The 24,691-nt window shown below is 41.6% G+C and overlaps 1 protein-coding gene across 1 annotated transcript in view; it reads left to right on the top strand.

The window, feature by feature from the left end:
• LOC130357956 (bile acid receptor-like) overlaps positions 1-22,193 on the top strand; it is a 124,274-nt gene extending 102,081 nt beyond the window's left edge. The window contains exons 6-11 of the mRNA XM_056560728.1: positions 1,261-1,368; positions 11,921-12,020; positions 18,605-18,730; positions 19,516-19,632; positions 21,568-21,681; positions 21,801-22,193. Coding sequence (XP_056416703.1) covers positions 1,261-1,368; positions 11,921-12,020; positions 18,605-18,730; positions 19,516-19,632; positions 21,568-21,681; positions 21,801-22,039 — 804 coding nt within the window. The 3' untranslated portion in view covers positions 22,040-22,193. The remainder of the gene's footprint in view (positions 1-1,260; positions 1,369-11,920; positions 12,021-18,604; positions 18,731-19,515; positions 19,633-21,567; positions 21,682-21,800) is intronic.
• Positions 22,194-24,691: the final 2,498 nt, after the last annotated feature.

Raw genomic sequence — 24,691 nt, 5'->3', positions numbered from 1 at the left:
GAAGTCCTAAAAACCAAGCTGACTAAAATCTAAATCAAACAGGCACAACCATGGTTAAAACTCAGGTAAATACTAAGACAGACAAAGCAAGGTGCAACATAAAACAGACATCATTGTAGCATTATTGCAGAAATAACCAGCACAGACTTCCAACAGAGCTCGGGTTATAAAACCACACCCAAGCAGTCATTGGCTCAGAGCATTAAATATTCCCCATCCAGGGGGAATAGCACAGAAACTGATAATACACACAAACAAACTCTGAACAGTGTCTAATGTTTGAATAGACACCTAAAACAGAAGAATACTAAAACAGACATTACAATTTCATACATATAGACATAGGTGCAAAGTCCACAGTGTACAGATCACTCTGGCCACAATGGGCCTCTTGTAGGCTATGTATATATGATTAAATCAAATAGTAATACTGCCAGCATTCAATTTTGCTGCCATTATGCAGCTGTGCTATAGTCTAGTGCAAAGAGCAAGTCTCACCCATGTTAGATATACCAGTCTGCACCACCTTCACCTCAATGCAGTTTCTGAACCTCTTTCCTTTTTTAAGGGACCACTTGAAAATGACAAGTGGTTTCGAAATAGAGTAGGAGTGGAGGTGGTAGAGACTGGTATACCTAATATGAGTGAGACTTGCTCTTTGCACTAGACTATAGCATAGCTGCATAATATAGTTGAATACTGGCATGTTTTAAATTTTGAAAAAGAGGTATATGTGAATTATTTTTCCGGTGTACTATATTTTCCAGTTCCACTGAGTAAATACAAGACCATGTGACACAAATAAGAATAAGTGATAGCAAATTACAGAAGTGGCATTACATACAAGGTGTCTAAAAGGGCCACTGTATATATTAAAGACGTTATCCAGGATGAGAAAAACAGACAGAAAAAATGTTCTGCATATTGTGTTAAATGAGGATTCCGCTGTTCCATCTATATTGCGGACTTTCTGCAGAGGAAATTATGCTTTCCAGATTCTGCAAAAACATTAAACATGTCATTAAATTTTACAGAATTCTGGGCATCATCCCATAAAATTTTGGCACAATTCTGTGTTTTGAGCACACAGAAATTCCTCTCAAATTCTGCAAAACTACCAAAATTCCACAGCCAGCTTTGCAGAATGGATTTGCAGAAGTGGAATCACAGAATTTCCAGTGTAAACATAGCCTTAGAGTGGAAATACAAACCAATTTTATTTTAGTAGTTATATGAATTTGTCCTTTATATTTATTTTAGCAGGTAGTAACACGACTGGAACTGACAGCTGAAGACTGCAAGCTCATTGATCATTTAGTTACTGCATATCAAAAATATGGCTCCCCAGTAGATGATCAAAAATTATTAGTAAGTCCTTACTGTGCTATAATTCACTATATGATTTACATTTTGCATAAAAGACATTTACTGCCATAAAAAAAGAGTAAAGTACGGTACCCTAGTTATCGGCATTTAATACACATTTTTTAGGCTAAAATCTTTAGCCTAAAGTCTTTCTCCGTGTTATATGCCGATAAGCCACTGCAGTTCAATGATTTAAAGCGGGCGCTTTAAATCAATGAACTGCAGCGGCTTTTGCCGGTGCAGAGACCTGCCGTCACTGCTGGCTTCTCTGCCCCTGCCTATCCTGGGGTCCAGAGACTGCCGGCACCGCTGCCCCATTGCCTCCCCCCATCCCCAGTTTTTCTGACCCCCCACAAACCCCCAGGAAAGGCAGGGGGAGAGAGGCCGTCGCTGCCTGCTTCTCTCCCCCTGCCTTTCCTGGGGTCTAGTGCCCTGCTGCCGCCGCTTCTCTCCCCCTGGCTATCGGCGCCACTGCCCCATTGCCGGCGCCGCTGCCCTGTTGCCTCCCCCATCCCTGGTTGTATAATTACCTGTTGCCGGGGTCGGGTCCGCGCTGCTTCTGGCCTCCGGTGTGGCGTCCCCTGCGTCGTTGCTATGCGCTGCGCGGCGCAATGACGAGTGGCGTCACGTTGAAGATGTCACTTGTCATTGCATCTCGCAGCGCATAGCAACGACGCAGGGGACGCCACACCGGAGGCCAGAAACAACGCGGACCCGACCGTGGCAACAGGTAATTATACAACCGGGGATGGGGGAGGCAACGGGGCAGCAGCACCGGCAATGGGTGCCGCTGCCCCTTCTCTCCCCCTGGCTATCGGTGCCGCTGCCCCATTGCGCCGATAGCCAGGGGGAGAGAAGGGGCAGCAGCAGGGCTCTAGACCCCAGGAAAGGCAGGGGGAGAGAAGCGGGCAGCAACGGCCTCTCTCCCCCTACGTTTCCTGGGGGATTCTGCGGGGTCAGAAACAGTGTATCGGGGTATACACATGCACACACACGCACCCTCATTTTACCAAGGATATTTGGGTAAAAAACTTTTTTTACCCAAATATCCTTGGTAAAATGAGGGTGCGTGTTATAGGCCGGTGAGTGGTATCCCCCGATAAACACGGTAATTAAGAGGCGCCATGTACCTCATGGTCATCTTATACTCTCCTTTAGCTGTCATTTTTTTCTACCACTCGTCATCTGCAGTTTCAATGATAACTCTCATTAAAACAAATTTTTGGTAAATAAAAAATATTTTTTATACACTTTGCTTTAAAAAAAAGTTTTCTATGTTTTATTTGTGCTTAAAAAAGCTCAAGAGCATATTTTCCCCCATCTCATATACAGACTTTGGACCGAAGCCCAAACACAGGAAGTGCAGCCTGGAGTGCTGAGGGGTGTGTGTCCAACCAACAGCATATGGCAGTTAAGTGTGAGAGGAGCTATGATTGGATGAGGCTGGACCCCCCCCCCCCCTCAGCACTCCAGGCTGCACTTTCTGTGTTTGAACTTCGGTCCAAAGTCTGTGTATGAGATGAGGAAAATGTGCTCCTGAGCTTTTTTAAGCACAATTAAAGCTTAGAATACTTAATTTTTTTTTTAAACAAAGAATTTTTGAAATATTTTTTATTTACCATAAGGAGTGCAGTATCATAAATTTGTTTTAATGAGAGTTACCCTTTCAGTCTTTTATATCCCAGGCTTCATTTTTGTAATGACTATTTTTTTTTCCATTCATTCTCTGTGGGTCCAGTTTCACAAAGTTGTATTACAGTATTACAGTTACATTTAAATGCATGCAGTGCATCTAAGCTCTCTTGTGCAATTTAGTAAAATCAGGAAATAGGGCTATTTCAAGGCCACAATACAAACCTAATCTAACTCAGGAATTACCATTTATATGCTTTGTCAACATCTTTGTGAGATCATCAAATAGTTTTTGGAACTTTATTAATCATTATGGAATCTTTTGTTACATTAAAGGGGTACTCCAGTGTATTTTTTTTTTAATCAACGGGTGCCAGAAAGTTAAACAGATTTGTAAATTACTTCTATTTAAAAATCTTAACCCTTCCAGTACTTATCAACTGCTGTATATTACAAAGGAAAGTCTTTTCTTTTTAAGTTTCTCTTCTGTCTGTACACCTCTGTCTGTCTCAGGAACTGTCCAGAGCAGGATAGGTTTGCTACGGGGATTTGCTCCTACTCTGGACAGTTCCTGACATGCAAAGAGGTGTCAGCAGCGAATTCTTGTCCTTGCCGCTCGCTGAGCAGGGACCGGACCAAGATGCCTGCTGAAATTGTTCCCCCCCCCCCCCCCCCATCCCATTCCCCTATGTCGGCCATTGCTGCAAATTGCCGATCAATTCAGATCGGCGATTTGCGGTGTTTCCGGGCTGATCGGGTCTCTGGTGAACCGATTGTCTGAAAAATAGGGATGATCGGCACTGTGAGACAGCCCTGATCATCCTAAAGGATAGGAGCGATTGGTCGGTCAGGAAAGTTAATTTTCCCTACTCTGCCCGCCCCTAGAAGTCTGTGCAGAGCAGAGGAAGATGGCGGCGATGGCTGCGGAGGCCTTTGATGTGGGGGGGGGGGACCGCAGAAAGGAGGCGCAGGCATGTGGATGCAACGGCGGCGACACCAGAGGCAGCAGTGAAGATCGCTGTAAAGTGATCTTCACTGCTGCTTCTAGGAGTTTCAAAACTACAACTCCCAGCATGCCCAGACATGCTGGGAGTTGTAGTTTTGCAACATCTGTGCAGTGGTCTCCAATCTGTGCCCTTCCAGATGTTGCAAAACTTCAAATCCAAGCATGCCGAGACTGTCCAGGCTTGCTGAGAGTTGTAGGTTGGCAACATCTGGCCCTTCAGATGTTGCCAAACTACAACTCCCAGCTGGGCAGTCTGGGCATGTTTGGAGTTGAAGTTTTGCAACATCTGGAGGGCTACAGTTTGAACACCACTATACAGTGGTCTCCAAACTGTTCTCCATGTTGCATGACTAAAACTCCCAACATGCCCTGCGGCTGTCTGGGCATGCTGGGAGTTGTAGTTTTGCAACAGCTGGAGGCACACAGGTTGGGAAACACTGAGTTAAGTAACAAACTGTTTTCTAAACGGAGCCTCCAGGTGTTGCAAAACAACAACTCCCAGTATTGCAAGACAACCCTTGACTGTCCAGGCATGCTAGGAGTTTTGCAACAGCTGGAGGCACCTTGTTTGGGAAACATCACCATAGGTTAATTTTGGTATTGGAAGCAAGTGTCATTCTTGCATCCGGGTCTGCCCCTATTGCAAATCCCTAATTTAGGCCTCAAATGCGCATGTCGCTTTCTCACTTCAGAGCCCTGTCGTATTTCAAGGCATCAGTTTAGGGCCCCATATGGGGTATCTCCGTACTCGGGAGAAATTGCCTAACAAATTTTGGTGAACTATTTCTCCTTTTACCCCTTATGAAAAGGTAAAGTTGGGGTCTACTCCAGCATGTTATTGTAAAAAATTTAAATTTAGTTTCTCCTGAGTATGGAAATACCCCATATGTGGACGTAAAATGCTCTGCGGGCGTACAACAAGGCTCAGGAGTGAGAGCACCATGTACATTTGAGATGATTTGCACACCCACATGTGACCCCAGTTTGGAAACAACATCCATCACTGAACATAACAAGAGGTATAGTGAGCCTTAACACCCCACAGGTGTTTAAAGAATTTTCATTAAAGTTGGAAGTGAAAATGAAAATTTTAATTTTTTCACTAAAATGCTAGTGTTATCCCAAATTTTTTATTTTCACAAGGGGTAATAGGAAAAAAGCACCCCATAATTTGTAACACCATTTCTTCTGAGTATATAAATGCTCTGAGTATATAAAGTGCTCTGCTGGTGGACTACAATGCTCAGAAGAGAAGGACTGGGCTTCTGGAGAGAGACTGTGTCTGAAATTGAAGGCCATGTGTGTTTACAAAGCTCCCTTGGTGCCAGAACAGTGCCCCCCGCAACATGTGACCCCATTTTTGAAACGACACCCCTCACGGAATGTAATAATGGGTGCAGTGAGCATTTACACATCACAGTTGTCTGACAGATTTTTGTAACAGTGATCTGTAAAAATGAAAAATGTAATTTTTTATTCACACAGCCCACTGTTCCACAGATCTTTCAAACACCAGTGGAGTGTAAATGCTCACGGCACCCCTTAGTAAATTCTGTGAGGGGAGTAGTTTCCAAAATGGGGGTCACATGTGGGGGAGTCCACTGTCCTGGCACCACAGGGGCTTTGTAAACGCACATGGTCCCCGACTTCCATTCCAAACAAATTCTATCTTCAAAAGCTCAATGGCGTTCCTTCTCTTCTGAGCATTGTAGTTCGCTCGCAGAGCACTTTACATCCACATTTGGTATATTCTCATGCTCAGAGAGAATAGGGTTAACCATTTTGTGAGGATTTTTTTCTGATTACCGCTTGTGAAAATGAAAAATTTGGGGTAACACCAGCATTTTAGTGAAAAAAATCTAATTCATCAAAAATTCATCAAAAATCATTTTTATGGCCACATTTAGCGGAAATTTGTCAAACACCTGTGGGGTGTTAAGGCTCACTGTACCCCTTGTTATGTTCCTTAAGGGGTGTTGTTTCCAAAATAGTTTGCCATGTGGGGATTTTTTTTGCTCTTTTGGCAGCACAGGGGCTTCCTAAATGCGACATGCCCCCAAAAAAACATTTCAGCAGAATTTGCTTTCCAAAAGGCAAATGTGACTCCTTCTCTTCTGAGCATTGTAGTTCACCCATATAGTGCACTTGACGTTCACAGATGGGGTATTTCCATACTCAGAAGAGATGGGGTTACAAATTTTGGGGGGCATTTTCTCCTATTACACCTTGTAAAAAAAAATTAATTTGGGGGAAAACTATCATTTTAGTGGAAAAAAAATTAATTTACCCATCCAACTTTAACGAAAAATCGTCAATCACCTGTGGGGTGTTGAGCCTCACTGTACCCCTTCTTACGTTCCCTGAGGATTGTAGTTTCCAAAATAGTATGCCATGGCTTGTTTGTTTTTTTTGCTGTTCTGGCACCATAGGTGCTTCCTAAATGCGACATACCCCCCAAAAACCATTTCAGCTAAATGTCTTTGCCAAAAGCTAAATGTGACTCCTTCTCTTCTGAGCATTGTAGTGCACCTGCAGTGCACTTAATGTCCACACATGGGGTATTTCCATATTCAGAAGAGATGGGGTTACAAATTTGGGAGGGGGGCATTTTCTCCTATTATCCTTTGTAAAAATACAAAATTTGGGGGAAAACCAGCATTTTAGTGAAAGAAAAAAAAATGTATTTACACATCCGACTTTAAAACCTGTGGGGTGTTAAAACTCACTGTACCCCTTGTTACATTCCTTGAGGGGTGTAGTTTCCAAAATAGTATGCCATATTTTTTTAAAATTTTTTTTTGCTGTTCTGGCACCATAGGGGCTTCCTAAATGTGACATGCCCCAAAAAACCATTTCAGAAAAACTTACTCTCCAAAATCCCATTGTCGCTCCTTCCCTTCTGAGCCCTCTAGTGTACCCACAGAGCACCTAACATCCACATATTAGTGATTTCCTTACTAGAAAGAAATTGGGTTACAAATTTTAGGGTGATGATTTCTCTCCTTTTACCCCTTGTAAAAATTCAAAAACTAGGTCTACAAGAAAATGCGAGTGTAAAAAATGAAGATTTTGAATTTTCTCCTTTACTTTGCTGCTATTCCTGTGAAACACCTAAAGGGTTAACATATTTTCTGAATGTCATTTTGAATACTTTGAGGGGTGCAGCTTTTATAATGGGGTCATTTATGGGGTATATGTAATATGAAGGCCCTTCAAATCCACTTCAAAACTGAACTGGTCCCTGAATAATTCCAATTTTGAAGATTTTGTGAAAAATTGGAAAAAATTGCTGCTGAACTTTGAAGCCCTCTGATGTCTTCCAAAAGTAAAAACATGTCAACTTTATGATGCAAACATAAAGGAAACATACTATATATGTGAAATAGAGATGAGTGAACTTTTGAAAAATTCGATTTGGCCGATTCTCCAAATTTTTGGGAAAAAAAAAACGGTTCGATCTGAATTTATTCACTGTTAATATATATTAAAAATGGACTACAGGACTACAGAGAGCCTCAATAGGGGTGTAGAACACTTTGCTTTGTTCTAACATGCACATGAAGTGTGCTGGGGTAGTGAAATAATACTGTTATTCAGTATGACATGCAGATTACAGGCATCGATTTTAGAATCACTGCCACAGAGCAGCACAATGACGGAGCCTAGAGGTGGCATCAGTATGAGGAGACCATATAGTGGCTAAATGATACAGCGTGGAGGTGTTGGCAGCATGAGGAGACCATTTAGTGGCGAAATGACACAGCGTGGAGGTGCTGGCAGCATGAGGAGACCATAGAGCAGTACAATGACAAGCCTGGAGGTGGCAGCATTAGCATAAGGAGACCATAGAGCAGCACAATGACAGAGCCTTGAGGTGGCAACAGCAGCATGGGGGCCATGCCAAGAGAGGGTTGAGTCTGAGGAACCCACCAACTGTTGACTGGGGGTGTCAGATGTCACTTCACATGAAGTGGATGACTGAGTGAACTGATCAATCACGGCTGCTGGGTTGCTGGTAGAGACACGACTGCTAGCTGACACCGGGAGGTCAGACATCTCACTGCGACTCCGGCTGCCACACACCCCTACTCTGCTGTGACCTCTGCCTGTGCCTGATGAATTTAGGCCTCTGCCACTCCACTGTGCATGTCCTGGCACTACTCTGCCTGACATACCTATTGCATATATCAGGGGAGCACAATTCGCTTCACTACGCTTAAAACAGTATTTGTCTAGAACAGCAGCAGGTGTGTACTATTAGCTGTCCTTTCACATTATATAGGCCCTTGACAGATTAGGGTATGCAAGTAGGTATGTGGTATGCAATTTTGAGGGCAGAAAAATGAGCTACAGTACACTCAAAAAAGTATTTTAGTAAAACAACAGTGGTTGATTACTTTTGCCTGGACTTTCACAGTATCTAGGCCCTTGACAGATTAACAGGTACAAAAGAGTACACTACTTAGATGTATGTATGTGGTATGCACTTATGAGGGCAGAAAAATGCGGTACAGTACGCTTAAAAATAAACTTATTTTTGTACAACACCAGCAGTACACAACAGTGCTGCAGTACAAAAAAGCTGTGTACTAAACACAAAATTGCACTCTGTCAAAGACTATTAGGAATGGACTGCTGGGTATTATACCATCTACAGACTAGTATAACCAGCAGATGATTTGTTGTGGAACAAAGACACAGAATTGCGCTGAAAAATTATTCCTGCCTCCTCTGCTAAGGTTTATGAAGTTAAGGCAGCTTGTTGAAATGTATGAGGCAACACACAGCTATCTGCCCCTCTTGGTAATACAATGCCAAAGAAAGTGACTGGGAGGTTAATGGCTGCAGTAAAAATCCTTTTCAGTGAAGAAAAAAAAACACTGCTCTCTGTCCACCAGAACGCTGATGTATGTGACTAGGATGTGAAACACTGCTGGAAAGAGCTTTTCTTTGTAACACATACACACACAGTGATGTCTGTCCTATCTCTATGCAGTGTAATGAATGATATGACGAGCCGCAAAATGGCTGCCGATTATATTGGGCTGTGACATCACAGGGATGACTAGCTGCTGATAGGCTGCATCCTGCATGTGATTCAGGATCATTCCGCCTACTTACCTTCCCAGCGTTCCTTGCCCCATGTACTGACATGTGGATCCGCCATTTTAGAAGCCTTGGAGCCTGGACGGCAGTAAATGAAGTTCAGTGAAGCATTTCGCGGGAGCGGCGATATTCGCATTCGTTGCAAATCGAATATTTCATGAAATTCTTAACAAATTTGGGTTTGTCAGCTTCGATTCGCTCATCTTTAATGTAAATCAATGTATAATTTATTTGGGATGTCCATTTTCCTTATAAGTAGAGAGTTTTTAAAAAAATGCAAAATTTTCACATTTTGCACAACATTTTGGAATTTTTCACCAAGAAATTATGCAAGTATCGACAAAGTTTTACCACGAACATAAAGTAGAATATGTCCCGAGTTATTAATGCTTAACCCCTTAACCACCACGGACGTAAATGTACGTCCTGGTTTGGCGGGACTTCCCACACCAGGACGTACATTTACGTCCTGTGTATGACGGAGAGCATCGGAGCGGTGCTCGCGTCATACACGGCAGATTCCGGCTGCTATCCGCCGGTAACGGCAGACATCCGCGATCCCGCGGATTAACACCTCAGATGCCGTGATCTGTACAGATCACGGCATCAGCGGCAATGCGCATAATAAAATAGATTATCGGATCCCCCGCAGCGCTGCCGCTGATGATCGGATCCCCTCACCTTGCTCAGGCCGTCTCCCGGCATCTCTTAGATCGAGCAGACCAGAGCAGGAGATAGCCGATAATACTGATCAGTGCAATGTCCTATACAGAGCACTGAACAGTATTAGCAATCAAAGGATTGCTATAGATAGTCCCCTATGAGGACATAAAAAGTGTAAAAAAAAAGTTGGAAAATGTAAAAGTAAAAAGTAAAACAAAAATGAAAAATCCCCTCCCCCAATATAAATAAAAATTGCCAGTTTTTCCCATTTTAACCCCCAAAAAGCGTAATCCCCAAAGCTATGGCTTTGAAGTGAACAGTGCTGGAAATCAGTGTGTGCAGTGTTATAGGTCCCTATGGGAGCTATAACACTGCAAAAGAAAGTGTAAAACAAAAAGTTAATAAATGTGATTTAACCCTTTCCTTAATAAAAGTTCAAATCACCCCCTTTTTCCCATTAAAAAAATACACCATGTAAATAAAAATAAATATAAACATATGTGGTATTGCCGCGTGCGTAAATGTCCAAACTATAAAAATATATAATTAATTAAACCACATGGTCAATGGCGTATGCGCAAAATAATTCCAAAGTCCAAAATAATGTATTTTTGGTCGCTTTTTATATCATGAAAAAATGAATAAAAAGCGATCAAAAAGTCCGATCAATACAAAAATGGTACCGCTAAAAACATCAGATCATGGTGCAAAAAATGAGCCCTCATACCGCCCCATATGCAGAAAAATAAAAAAGTTATAGGGGTCAGAAGATGACAATTTTAAACGTATAAATTTCCGTGCATGTAGTTATGATTTTTTCCAGAAGTACGACAAAATCAAACCGATATATGTAGGGTATCATTTTTACTGAAAAATGCATTGCCTAGAAACGTTTCGCTGTAGATTTTTGGGTAAAATGACTGATGTCACTGCAAAGTAGAATTGGTGGCACAAAAAATAAGCCATCATATGGATTTTTAGGTGCAAAATTGAAAGGGTTATGATTTTTAAAAGGTGAGGAGGAAAAAACGAAAGTGCAAAAACCGAAAAACCCTCAGTCCTTAAGGGGTTAAGGTGAAAATGGGCTTGGTCCTTAAGGGGTTAAAGTGACAGTGGTCAGATGTGCAAAAAATGCTTGGGTCCTTAAGGTGAAAATGGGCTGGCCTTAAAGGGGTATTTTTATTTGACTATGCTACAGGGGCAGTAAAGTTAGTGTAGTTCATAATGAAGTGTCTGTACCTGTGTGCGATGGTTTTCTCTCAAATCTTCTGTGATTTTCACCCCAATATTTATTTTTAACAGCATACAAAATGACTGTTGTCAGATTTTCCCAGGCTGCAATACGGCCAAGACCTGACTCACTAGTCAGCTGTCTGCTTCAATGGGGGGAGGGATCGCTTGGTGGGAGAAAGAGGAATCTGCAACTAATGCAACAGTTGTAGGCACCCTGATTGAAAACCACAGGTCTTTTGAATGGATGCAGCTCATTTATGTTTCAATGGGTGGAGTGGCTGATGTGAGGGAGGAAGGAAAATTGAATTATGAGATTTGTAGTCAAAAAAAGAAAACTCAAACAGGAAATACCAGTTCACAAAAAGCTAGCCACAGTATTATGGTAATCTCACAACATAGCCATTTAGCCCCAAGACAAGCGCAGATCCTTCCTAAGCATGTCTATTACTGTCTGCCAGGTACGTACTAAAATCCCCTTATGGTGGACAACCCCTTTAAGGGGGTTAAGGTGGTTTTTGCTTCGGGTAAAGCCAGATGAAAAAAATATTGTATGCAATATTATGTGCTTCATTTGAACCAATCAAGTGTCAGGGTGGGAATGATGGGTGCACTGCTTCTGGCCTCTTACAACAGTAGCTCTATTACTGAAACTATTGACATGATTAGGATGTATGAAGCAATATGATTTTGTAAAACAATAAGAATACAATAAGCTGTGCCTTTCCAGTAATACTGAAAAGAGAATTACTGAATGGGACAGACCTTAGCAACAACTTATTTTGCTGATGGAGTCATCATCATCAGCCCTATTTTTATTCCTTTCCAGGCTTATATTCGCTAAATGCAAATATTTTTAGTAAAATGTATGAATTTATTGAAATTAAAACATTTCTGCTTTTTATTATTTTCCCTTAGCTAGAAGAATCAGCAAATCCAGAAGAAATATTCTATTATATCTCTGAAGCAGCTATGATGCATGTTCAAGTGCTTGTAGAATTCACAAAAAGGATACCAGGTATGAGCCTATTTATTGCTAAGTTAAATTATAAAATGTTAAGGGGGTATTCTAGAGGAAACATTTTTTTCTTCAAAATCAACTGGTTGTAGACAGTTATAGAGATATATAATTTACAGTACTTATCAGCTGTTGTATGCCTTGGAGGAATTAGTGTATTCTTTCCTGTCAGACACAGTGCCCCCTGCTGCCACCTCCGTCCATGCCAGGAACTATTCAGGGCAGTAACAAATCCCCAAAGCAAACTTGTCCTGCTTTGGACAGTTCCTGATATGAACAAAGCAAGGAGCACTGTGTCTGACTGGAAAGACTACATGACTTCCATTAGGGCATATACCAGCTAAAAAGTACTGGAAAGCCTGAGTTTTCTTTTTGTTCAATGGAAGTCATTTACTAATCTATATATTTTTCTGTTACCAGTTTACCAAGATACCACTTTAAAAGGAAAAATGTCATCAAGTTCACCCACACTAAACCCAATACACTGGTTTATAGTGTTGGTGATCAGGAGTCCATACATGGGTCACTTTTTTATGTTTTCTTGTCTCCGAGTTGTCGTCCACTAAAGTTCCGCTGTTTGCCTTTCACTTGCGCTCTGTAGCGGGCTAGTAGGCTTGCTTTGGATCTCGGAGGAAGGGGCCTTGGAACACCCCCCTTGTTAGCATATTAATTTCCCCCCTGAGCTCAGCACGTCGAAAAAGCGCTCTGTGCAGTGTAACTGCGCAAGCGCCGGTCCCTCGCCATACCCAGAAGTACCTCTTTCTGAAGTCTCGCTACTCCCGACTTCAGGGTGAAGTGAGGGACTGGCGCATGTGCAGTTACACTGCACAGAGCGCTCTCCCGACACGCTGCGCTCAGGGGGAAAATTAATATGCGAACAAGGGGGGCGGGCTTAGGCCCCTTCCTCTGGGACCCAAAGCAAGGCTGCCGGCGGGGGGCCCGCCTTCAGAGCGCAAGTGAAGGGCAAACAGCGAAAACTTGGCGACAAGAAAACATAAAAAAGTAAGTGGCCCATGTATGGACTCCTGTTCACCCTCACTATAACCCAGTGTACTGGGTTTCATGTATGTGAACTTGGTGTTAGTTTCCTTTAACCTCTTAAGGACGCAGACAATTTTATTTTTACTTTTTGTTTTTTCCTCCTCGCCTTCAAAAAATCATAACTCTTTTATATTTTCATCCACAGACTAGTATGAGGGCTTGTTTTTTGCGCGACCAGTTGTCCGTTGTAATGTCATCACTCACTTTATCATAAAATGCATGGCGCAACCAAAAAAATACTATTTGTGTGGAGAAATTAAAAAGAAAACCGCAATTTTACAAATTTTGGAAGGTTTCGTTTTCACGCCGTACAATTTACGGTAAAAATGACATGTGTTCTTTATTCATTGGGTCAATGCGATTAAAATTATACCCATGATAACATACTTTTCTATTACTGTTGCGCTTAAAAAAAATCACAAACTTTTTAACCAAATTAGTACGTTTAAAATCCCCCTATTTTGAAGACCTATAACATTTTCATTTTTCCATATAAGCGGCGGCATGAGGGCTCATTTTTCCCCCGTGATCTGTACCTTTTATTGATGCCATATTTGCTTATATAAAACTTTTAATCCATTTTTTATTTTTTTGGGGGGAATAAAATGCTATAAAAAAGCAGCTATTTTGGACTTTTTTTTTACGTTCACGCCGTTCACTGTATGGTATCATTAACATTTTATTTTAATAATTCAGATATTTGCACACGCAGCGATACCAAATATGTATATAAAATATTTTTTTAACACTTTTTGGGGGTGAAATAGGGAAAATGGGACAATTTACGTTCTTATTGGGGGAGGAGGTTTTTCAAATTTTTTTTACTTTTACTTTTTTAACTTTTATTTTACACTTTAATAGTCCCCATAGGAAAGGCAGATCAGAGCAGAAGACGCCGGGAGGGCAGCGGAGGCAGGTGAGGGGACCTCTGGCTGCCATGCTGGATGATCGGATCGCCGCAGCAGCGCTGCGGGAGATCCGATCATCCATTTTAGTGACCGCGATGCTGCAGATGCCGTGATCTGTATTGATCACGGCATCTGAGTGGTTGCTGGCGGACATCCGCGGGATCGTGGATGTCCGCCATTACCAGTGCGTTCCTGGCTGCGATTAGCAGCCGGGACCTGCCGTGCATGATCCGGGCATCGCTCCGATGCTTGCGGTTATGCTTAGAACGTAAATGTACATCCTGGTGCATTAAGTACCAGCTCACCAGGACGTACATTTACATCCTGCATCGTTAAGGGGTTAACAAAGAAAACCCCAATATACAAAAAATGACAGGAGTGGTACTGGAGGTAACACAAAAAACACACTTTAGGAATGTCAAAGTAACGAAAACCCTTCACTTAGGTCGTGTTCACATTGACAGCACATTCCTGTGCAGTCTGCAGTTTGCGGAATGTCTGCATGGAGATTTTCTGTGCGGATATTAGTTGTGTGAACATAGCCTTACGATTAGTGAGTGTCAGCCCATTTACAAATTACAGAAAATACAGAGCCTTCTCTTCACTCACTGCCACTCGCTTCGATCTACCTGGATAATGAACAACTTTGGGTCCCCAGAATACAAATGCACATTGAAAAATTGGAGACCGGGCCAGCGCTACATTCATATGCAAAACACCAATGTATCAAATAACCTCTTAGAAGTTGCCCACTTCTAAGAGTGGAATATCACTCCAACTCCCCATTATTCAAGTTTACCTTACAAATACCATGGATCATAGGCATTTGTTCTTAAGAATCCAAAATTCACTTTCGGCCATTTGTGGTGTCCCAGCACCAAAGGCTGTCCTGTGGGCTGAGGATCTCCTCGGGCATGCCTGCTGCACATGTGTTGGGCCCACTGAGAAAATATCAGTTATGCATAATATGTTCAAGCACTTTATTGTATACTTTGTGGTGTGCCACTATGGTGGGTAGTGGCAGGGCCCCGGGTGTTGAATGAGTGGTGGGATCAGATGTTATCAACCCCGGGGGCTGGATGGTATTAACCCCAATGTGTTCATGACGCCAGTGTGGTTTTCAGATTCCGGAACACCACACGCCCGGATTCTCTGCTATCCCACGGGCTAGTAGTGAATAAAGAGTCCACAACCAGTTGCAGGTAAACGGAGGCTTTACTGAACTGAAGACAGGTCTAATTATCTTCACAGCTATTTCCAGATTGTCCCAGAGATGTGAGCAGTACCCAGAGGACCTCTCAGCTTGCTGGACCAATACTTGTAATAAACTTGACTTGGACTTATAATTTAGACTTGACTGTTATTAAACTGGACTTAACTATGTGCAGGACTTCAGTGACAGCAGACATAGACTTGATTTACTGGAGAGTTGTAGCTGTGTGGAACTCCAGATGCTGAACACTTGTCCTGAAGTTCTCTGGTAGCTGCTTCAGCAAAGACTTTGATGTTGTAGCTATGAGCACATAACTCAAAGAGACTGAATTAAAGATTGCTGCCCCTTATATAGTGAGGGGGCTGGACTATAGCCCATTGGTCAATCTGTGGGTCATAGGTTAAAGCTGGTGATTTCTGGGAGTACACGTTACAACAAATCATATAACAGTATAACATAACATGTGATAGGCTTACTCACAGGTCTTTGAGTCCTCCAAAGATCCTTTATTCTATTTATACATTAGAATCCTATTTATGGTCTCAAGGCAACACAAACCACATTTAATAAGTCAGCAAGATAACACAGGGAGTCTCTGCAGGGGAGCCCCCAGGTCACTGAGGGACTCTACCTGACAGGGCCTACAGGTAGTACAGGACTATGTTCCTGTAGTGGGACACCACACTTTATTATGTTTACCATATTCACTGTATAATATGTTATTTATGTGTACTATACCTTTAAGTGTAAGGAGCAGTGTAAACCAGGTGACCCTGCCTGCCCAATGGGAACCCCTCAATTGGTCAGTATATAGTGTAGGAGGGGGGGGGGAGGAGTTGCCCCAGTTCTAGTCTAAGTTCAGTGCTGAGCTACAGTGTGGAAAGGAGGTGAAGTGGTGTCTGGAAAAATCCTGAGGGAAGCCTAAGAAAATTATCTTCTCAAGTCTGCCCCACTATTCTGCAAGTGTTCCCCTGTCCAGCGGAAAGTCAAGCCCTGGTGGTGAGGGTAATTGGACCTTGTCAGAACCCTAGCCAGTGTGGGAAATCTACAGTCTCTAATCTCAAGTCAGTATTATTCAAGTGGGTGTAAAGCACCATAAGTCCCAGCAAGGCAACATGGCTCCCAAGGGTTACACTGCATCCCTACTACTCTGCTCCATACTGTGTGTAATAACATCTGCACCTTGCTCAGTAAAACGTAGTTTATCTGTAACCCGAAGTCGGTGTGTTTCTTTACTCCCTGTGTTTGGCCCAGGAGAAGCTGTCTCCACCTCGGACCGTGTATAGGCTAACGGTGCCCTAGCATCAGGAAGTGATTAGGAATTCCTAGCACCCCCATGTCACCACACATTCAGCTTGGGTCCACCATTGGGTGTTCCTCCTTTCATGGGTGCACAATACCAATATGGAGGCAGATATTAGTATTATATAGGAGCTCTGTAGCCTGACTGAGTAACAAACAGTGACATCTTCCATGATTGGAGTCATTATCTTTCCGTTTTCTTCTCAATCTGACAGCTGTGATGATTTCTTCCAACTACAAATTGTTTCTGCAGAGTATGTTGTCCCCTTTAGTGTACCATAATAATAATGTTTTTGCTAATATTAACCGAACAATGCCCCCCTCTCACCAATAATGCTTCTACTGTACCTCCACTCACTTACAATGCCCCTACTGTGATCCAATTAACAAATTATGCCCCAAAAGTGCCTCGTTTCCCCAAGTAATGCTCCTACTGTGCCCTGATACAGTAATAATGCCCTTTGTGCTCTCCCATGATGTCCACTGCGTCTCAATACAATAATACAGCCCCTAAAGAAAATATGCCCCTGTGCCCCTATACAGTAATGCCCCATGCGCCTCCCATATAGTAGTGCCCTCCTGTGCCCCCATATAGTGCTTGTGCCCCTGTGCCTCATATAGTAATAGGGCCCCAATATAGCAATAATGCCCCATGTAGCCACACATAAAAAATAAAATAAAAATTATACTTACCCAGAATTTTATCTAACTTAAAAAATGTTCTATCTTTAAAGTGACTTCAATTATATACCAGTATCTACATGTTTTGTTGTTTTTTGCTGGGTTTGAAATCACACATCTTGTCAAAGTTCTATCTGTGTATTTGTAAGGGATTATCTGTGTGTATTTAAAGAGGTACTAAAGTGAAATTTTTTTTTTTTAAATCAACTGGTACCAGAAAGTTAAAGGAAATATGTGGCGAAAACTACTTATCTCCTATCCACAGGGTCTAATCGCGGGGGGTCCGAATGCTGGGACCCCTCGCAATCTCCTGCACGGGGCCAAGGCTCTGCCGCGGCTCGCCCGTGCAGGAGGTGTCGGCTGCAGCATGACATTGCGGCCGACATGCCCCCTACATGTATCTCTATGGGAGAGGCGGTGAAGGCAGCGTCGGTGCCTCCCCGCCCCTCCCATAGAGCTGTATGAGGAGATTGAGGGGGGCCCATTTGGGAGATCGTGGGGGGTCCCAGCGGTTAGACCCCCGCGATCAAACACTTATCCCCTATCCTGTGGATAGAGGATAAGTTGTTTTTGCTGCAGATGTCCTTTAAACAGATTTCTAAATTACTTCAATATAAAAATCTTAATCCTTCCAGTACTTATCAGCTGCTGTATGCTCCACAGGTAGTTATTTTCTGTTAGAATGTATTTTCGGTCTGACCACAGTGCTCTCTGCTGACACCTCTGTCCATGTCAGGAACTGTCCAGAGCAGGATAGGTTTGCTATGGAGATTTGCTCCTGTTCGAGACATGGATAGAGGTGTCAGCAGAGAGCACTGTGGTCATACTGGAAAGAACTTCAAAAAGAAAAGAATTTCCTGTGGAGTATACAGTAGCTGATAAGTACTGGAAGCATTAAGGTTTTTAAATAGAAGTAATTTACTAATCTGTTTAACTTTCTGGCACCAGTTGATTTAAAAAAAATTTTTTCCACCGGAGTACCCCTTTAATATTATACCCCAGATTTATCAATCTGTCTGAAACCAAAACTGTCTGCCCATAACAACCAGAGCCTGTTAAGATATAAAAGTTGAGCTGTGACAGGTTACTATGGGCAAAACCAGGCAGTTTTCTTTTCAGGCAGATTGGTTAATCTAGGACTATACGTGTGTCTGCTTTTCTGTACCTATAGACTTCTTGGTGCCATCCTATATCTTGTTGTGAGGTGCATTCTGTGTACATTTTTCTTTTTTTGTAAATTTGAGACTTTATTGTAATTCTACAATATGAGTAACATCTTGTTCGCAAGAGTCTATGATTAATAGGACTTAATAAAAGGCTATTGTAGATGTATTTCCTAACACTTCATTGCATTCATGTATGCAGGCCATGCATTGTACCCTAGAAAACACTGCATCTAATTTATCTAATATTCAACAATGTGTGTTTCTTTTTTCTAGGGTTTGAAATTCTGGATCACAATGATCAAATTGCTCTTCTAAAGGGATCCACTGTTGAAGCAATGTTTTTACGTTCAGCCCAAATGTACAATCAAAAAGCAACAGCGTGCTCACAGCTAGAAAATGGTAATTCACTGTGCAATTTCTTACCTTCTTCATTAGAATCAGATAGATAGGGTATATCCTAAGGGGTAGGTACCAGAGGGATATAATACATGGACAGCTTAAGACAGCAAGAGCTGCTACTCCATACACACTTTCCATTGTGGTAACCATGCAGGGGATGTCCATATGCTCTACTAAAGAACGTGTACAGGCATAAAACAAATTTAGGGGTTAGGAAAGAGAGTATACTTTAAAAAGCCCCAAAAGTTATGTAAATAGAATTGTTATAAGATGCATGTGTATATGTAAGCATGACTGCATAACCATGGCTGTTTCAGTGAAAAAATTTTTACTTAGTTGGGGTTTTTCTGTCTGACTGCACCAAAATTTAGTTTGCGCCACAATGTTTGCCATAATAGTAATCAAGAAGGAAATTCAACTAAGCTAAAAAAGAAAAAAGAAACCTTTTATTGTAAATCAGGACCATTGTGTTTGAACCCAAATATTAAAGCCTCTTACTGGGCCTCAGGTCCCAGAGACCAAGTGTAAACTTTACTATATAAATAAAACAGTCTATTGTAATATTTAACGCCAACACTTATGGCGTTGGAGTCTTGCAGTAGACTACTACAATATAGCTCTATCAAAAATGCATATAATAGCTGTACAAGATAATAATAACAGAACATAATAATACTAATAAAGAAATGCACTAGTATAAACTTAGATACTTTTGTTTGACTATGAACATCCTATTTTATTTTTAACATTAAAAAAACTTTAATTACAAATGTGTTTTTTTCTAGGACTTGCAAAATACCAAAGCCACACAGAAGATTATTACCACATTCAGGATTTTGACAGATGTCCTCTGTATTCCTCAGGACCTAATCCTCGGCAAAATACACAAACATTTAATACAGGTTTGGTTGATATACATGTATGCACGTTTATGAATATTATTTAGTATCTATAAACCAGTTGTAAGGGTCACATTGGTGGTTTATTCATCCAGTTCCTGACCCCAAGCCACAGTTGGAACGGGAATAGTAAACTCTTCTGTAAAACATATGCTGCAGATCCAGCTGTGATGCACTTAAACAAGAACTTGCATGTTATATTTTTACAGATTAGACAAAAAGATGTAACACTCCCTTTATTTTTATTATGTAAAAAAAAACCTTCCCTATAGTTTACACTCAACTTCAGGATCAGCGGGTTGGAGGGTGGTTTATATCACAAATTCCCTTGGATACTGTCTGCAACTAGAATCCAGGGCACAAACGCTTTAGATCCAGACCAGGCCCAAAGGTTGTTAATAAGCGGTGCTCAATTTTTCGGTTCTCCCATGATCAGAAACCACTTTTTGGAGAACAGCACACATTCAGTTCACATTAAATGACTAGTAGTGGTACCTACCAGAAATCAGCACCTGTGTCCACTTGTCTTTATACTCTGGGAAGAAAGGACAGCAGCTCAATCACACCACCTTTTTAGGTAGCTTTTCCCTAAGGTCAGTGTTTCATTCCAACTCCGGAGTTTTAGAAACTGACAGACATCTCTCCAGAAGGAGAGAGTGCCCATCTGTAGACAGCTGTTTCAAGGTGATAGCAACTATGCTGATTCCCCTAGTTACCCGTGTGTTGTCGCACTATTAGTCTATGAGGTTTTCCTGTAAGCAGGGTTCACAGGCAATCCGACAGGGTACAGGATTCAATTTTGAGCAGGACCTATAAGTTACACAATAAAATAGTTTTAAAGCATACAAATTTAAAAATTACCCATTGATAACTGGCACTACACTGATTGCTCTGGGTTTGATTTATGCCCTGGACAACCCTGTTGCCACTAATGCTCAGCTCTCAATGAGGAATGAACTTGAGAACTGAGAAGTGTCTTATGTGATCTAGTTGGGTACATCATTAACAAAATGGTCATTCTCTATTGTACATAGGATATGGATCCTATGTACAATATAGCATGATCATTTAATTTATATTGCACTTGTCAATTTGCATGTAGCCCATATTTGGTTAGCCTATTGGGTTCAGCAAAGCATGTTGCACCATACATGCTGAGGTTCACTGCTAGGCATTGGCTTGAGAGGTTAGTTAGCATCTTTTGGCATATCAGCATAGTCCAGAGCAGTCAAATATTAACCACTAGCCTCAGCCATCAAATGCAGTACATATAGAAAGAGACTGCTGAGGCAACCATTAGACGCAGCAGCATGTGATCTACTTCCACTGGGAAAAGCAAAGCAGCCATAAGTTGAAGGGTATAGTTTTTCTTTTCACCAAACTTTTCAGCTTTTTGTTTATTCTTAAGTTGCATACAGATAAGCTGTATGCAACTTAAGAATAAACAGAACACAAAAAAGCCCTATAAATGGTACCTGTCATCATCAATAAAATGTTATATATTAAAGATTAGCTAATGTCCAGTAAATTCTTAATGTACATATTTTTTTTTTATAAATTGTTTTATGTACTTTTGACTGTTCTGTCCCCCGACGCTGCAGGATTGTCTCCCGAGCGCAGCATAGTACAGGGAGGACAGAAGTTCTCTCCTGCAGGGACATCATGCCTGCCAGGGAACACCCCCTCCAACACTACGGAGGTCAGAGAAAGTGAGCTGGAGAAAGAGTGCTAAAGTAAATTATAAAATCGAAAAATCACAACAATAAAGGCTGGGGGGATGTTATAAAGGGGGGAAACTTAGAGAATAAAAATGTTTTTTTTTTACATGATAACACGTACTCTTTAAGTCTTTTTTTAGATGTACAGTGGGCTTGTTGAGACTTTTAGTGAAAAATCTAATCTGACTGCTTCACTCATGAAGTGTATTTGATGTTGTAGATCTCACAGAAGAATTTATTACTCCACTGTTCAACTTTTATAGAAGTATGGGCTCCCTCAATGTGACTGATGCAGAATATGCTTTACTCTGTGCGATAACTGTGTTCTTTTCAGGTGCGTAAATTTAGATTTTATTGTTATTTGGCTTTGTGCGTATGGTATACATTTTTAACAGCAATATTATAAGTAAATAAATATAAAAAGAAAACATCATATTTTTGTTTTAATACCAGATCGCCCATTCTTAAAAAACAAGAATGGTATTGAAAAACTGCAGGAACCACTTTTAGGAATTTTACACAAGTATTCAAAGATTTACCACCCCGAAGACCCACAGCATTTTGCACGACTAATTGGACGCTTGACTGAGCTAAGGACCCTTAACCACAATCACTCAGAAGTTCTGTTATCATGGAAAACCAGAGATACCAAGCTAACCTCCTTGCTTTATGGTGGTTGGGACTTTCACTAAATTCTTCACTGTAACCATCATTATGATTACCTAATTTATGGAAATACATCAGTTCTGTTGGACACTGTTTTGTGATACACACATGTAAAGGGCCCAAGCCTTCTTCACCATTTAGACTTATCTTTAGGTTTTTGTTTCTCTATTGTGTACTTTCTGCGTGGACTGATATATATATATATATATATATATATATATATTTTTTTTTTTTTTTACTAAAAAAGAAAAAGAATCACTAAAACACTTATTCTTATGCATTAAAGTAATTCCCTTTCAATGTGGCTCTCCCAAGAAGAGACCTCATACAAAATACAAATCAAACTGATCTTGATTGAGCTGCTTGGAACTGGGGAAAGGGGGTTCATGCTGATCTAGTTTTCTTCCCGATGGTAATTTAAACTTGCCTTTAACTCACTCACTTTACAGATGCCACTATGTTAGCACACAAGAAAAGGGAACTGGCCAAAATGTAATGCTGCTATTCTTCCTTATTTGGGATGGCAGACAAATTTTTGATGGGCTGCATTGTGATTACAATAATAGGAGGACATTCCTTTTGGTTTGTTACTATGGTGTAATACACCATAATTATTAAGCATATAGGGGGAGATATATCAAAACCTGTCCAGAGGAAAAGTTGTCCAGTTGCCCATAGCAACCAATCAGCTAGCTTCTTTCATTTTTAACAAGGCCTCTGTAAAATGAAAGAAGCGATCTGATTGGTTGCTATGGGCAACTTTTCCTTTGCACAGGTTTTGATAAATCTCCCCCATAATGTTTTAATGCTATCTATACACAATATAGTTTAAGACATAAAGAGTGGGAAAGGCTGATAATGGTGCTGGAGAAGTGTAAACTGCATTAACATCAAATTTTAATTTGAGCCATCAACAAATTTGTTTACTGTCTCACATGACAAAAATATTCTTTAGTAAGTAATAGGAAAAAATAGTATACATCACTTTATAGCCTGTTATAATCCGCTTGCCTAATGGCAGATTAAATAAACTGGGAGTCATGTGGTATATACATTCTACATAAAGTTTAGAGCCTGTTTGTATTTTTAATGGCTAGATTTGATCGCATGTCTTTGGCAAGAGCAAAGGACACAATGGTTCACCCGGTAGATCTTAGTCCCACACCACCTCCACAAATGACATCCTCACAGAAGTGTACCATGACATCACTGTTCACGAGCTGCTGCAGCCAGTTGTAGCCTTCAGTATCCACATTCACTTTCTTTTGCCTGTGAGGCCAGCGATTGATGGCAGCAATCAATACACAGTATACTGGGACATCATGGTACACTATGACTGGGCATGCTGGTATGTCTGTGCAGGACCATGAGCAAACAGAGTGGTAAGGGGTATGTTTGTCTATCCCTGCTAGCTGACTCTTTTTTGAAAAGAGCTGAAAAATTGTGCAAGTAAATATTCAATATTGTGCAAGTAAATTACAACTAATGATTGTGATGTATTTTTTTGTGACCCACAATTTCTTGTCCTTACAACCGATAAAAAAAATGAAACTAGTTTACTGTGACCACTTTTATTATTTGTTATTATTTGTGATTTTAGCAGTGAACCAAGCTTTAAAGGAGTACTCTGCATAAAAGTTTTTCCTATTAATGGTCTATTCACACGTACAGTATTCTGCGCAGATTTGATGCGCAGGATTTTCTGCTGCAGATTTCAATGTAAACTGAATGACTGAACACAGAGTCAAATCCTGCGCATCAAATCTGTGCAGAACACTGTACGTGTGAATAGACCCTAAAGGAGTATTCCAGTCTTGAAAAACGTACAGCCTATCCAAAGGATAGGGGATAAGTTTCAGATCGCGGGGGTCCGACCGCTGGGACCCCCACGATCTCACGTACAGGGCCCCGGCAGCACGCAGAAATGGGGCTGACACGTCCCCTCAATGCAACTCTGTGGCAGAGCCGGAGTGCTTCGGCAGTCTCCGGCTGTGCCATAGCGCTGTATTGAAGGGGCGTGTCAGCCGTCACTTTGTGCGGTGGTCCACACACGCTATCCGACCGGAGGGCCGGGGCCCCATACAGGAGACTGCGGGGGCTCCCAGCGGTCGAACAAATCCCCCCCCCCCCTAGGATAAGGGAATCCTTAGGATAGGGGATAAGTTTTTCAGGACTGGACTACTCCTTTAAGATGCGTAGGGTGCCTGCTTAAACAACAACAAAAAAATAACTATTCTTACCTCCTTTGCGGCATTGCTGCTTCTGATATTGCAGCTCCTGGTCTTGGCCGCGCAGCACTTTCTGGAGTGCCACCTAGCCAATCATTGGCTTAGGCAGGACACTGCTGCAGCCAATGATTGGCTGAGCAACAATGTGACATACTGACACTTAGCACCGGGATATGAAGTCGGCTGGAGACCGGGTTCTGGGGTCAGCACAAGATAATGTTGCTCAGCCAATTACTGGCTGCACCAATGTCCTGCCTCAGCCAGTAATTGGCTGAGCACCACTCTAATGTATTGAACCCTGGCACCAAGAAGTGGAGGGCAGCCGAGACCAGAAGCAGCGATACTGGAGGCAGCAGAATTTATTTTTTTTTGTATACATTCTGGGCATCTTTACAGAAAATTTTTTTTTTGCTCCAGTAACCCTTTAATGTCATGTCCAAAGTCACAGTG

Source organism: Hyla sarda, chromosome 2, assembly GCF_029499605.1.
Source record: "Hyla sarda isolate aHylSar1 chromosome 2, aHylSar1.hap1, whole genome shotgun sequence".
Taxonomy (NCBI): domain Eukaryota; kingdom Metazoa; phylum Chordata; class Amphibia; order Anura; family Hylidae; genus Hyla; species Hyla sarda.
The sequence above is the reverse complement of the archived record's forward strand: the minus strand, read 5'-3'. Positions and strand labels throughout refer to the sequence as shown.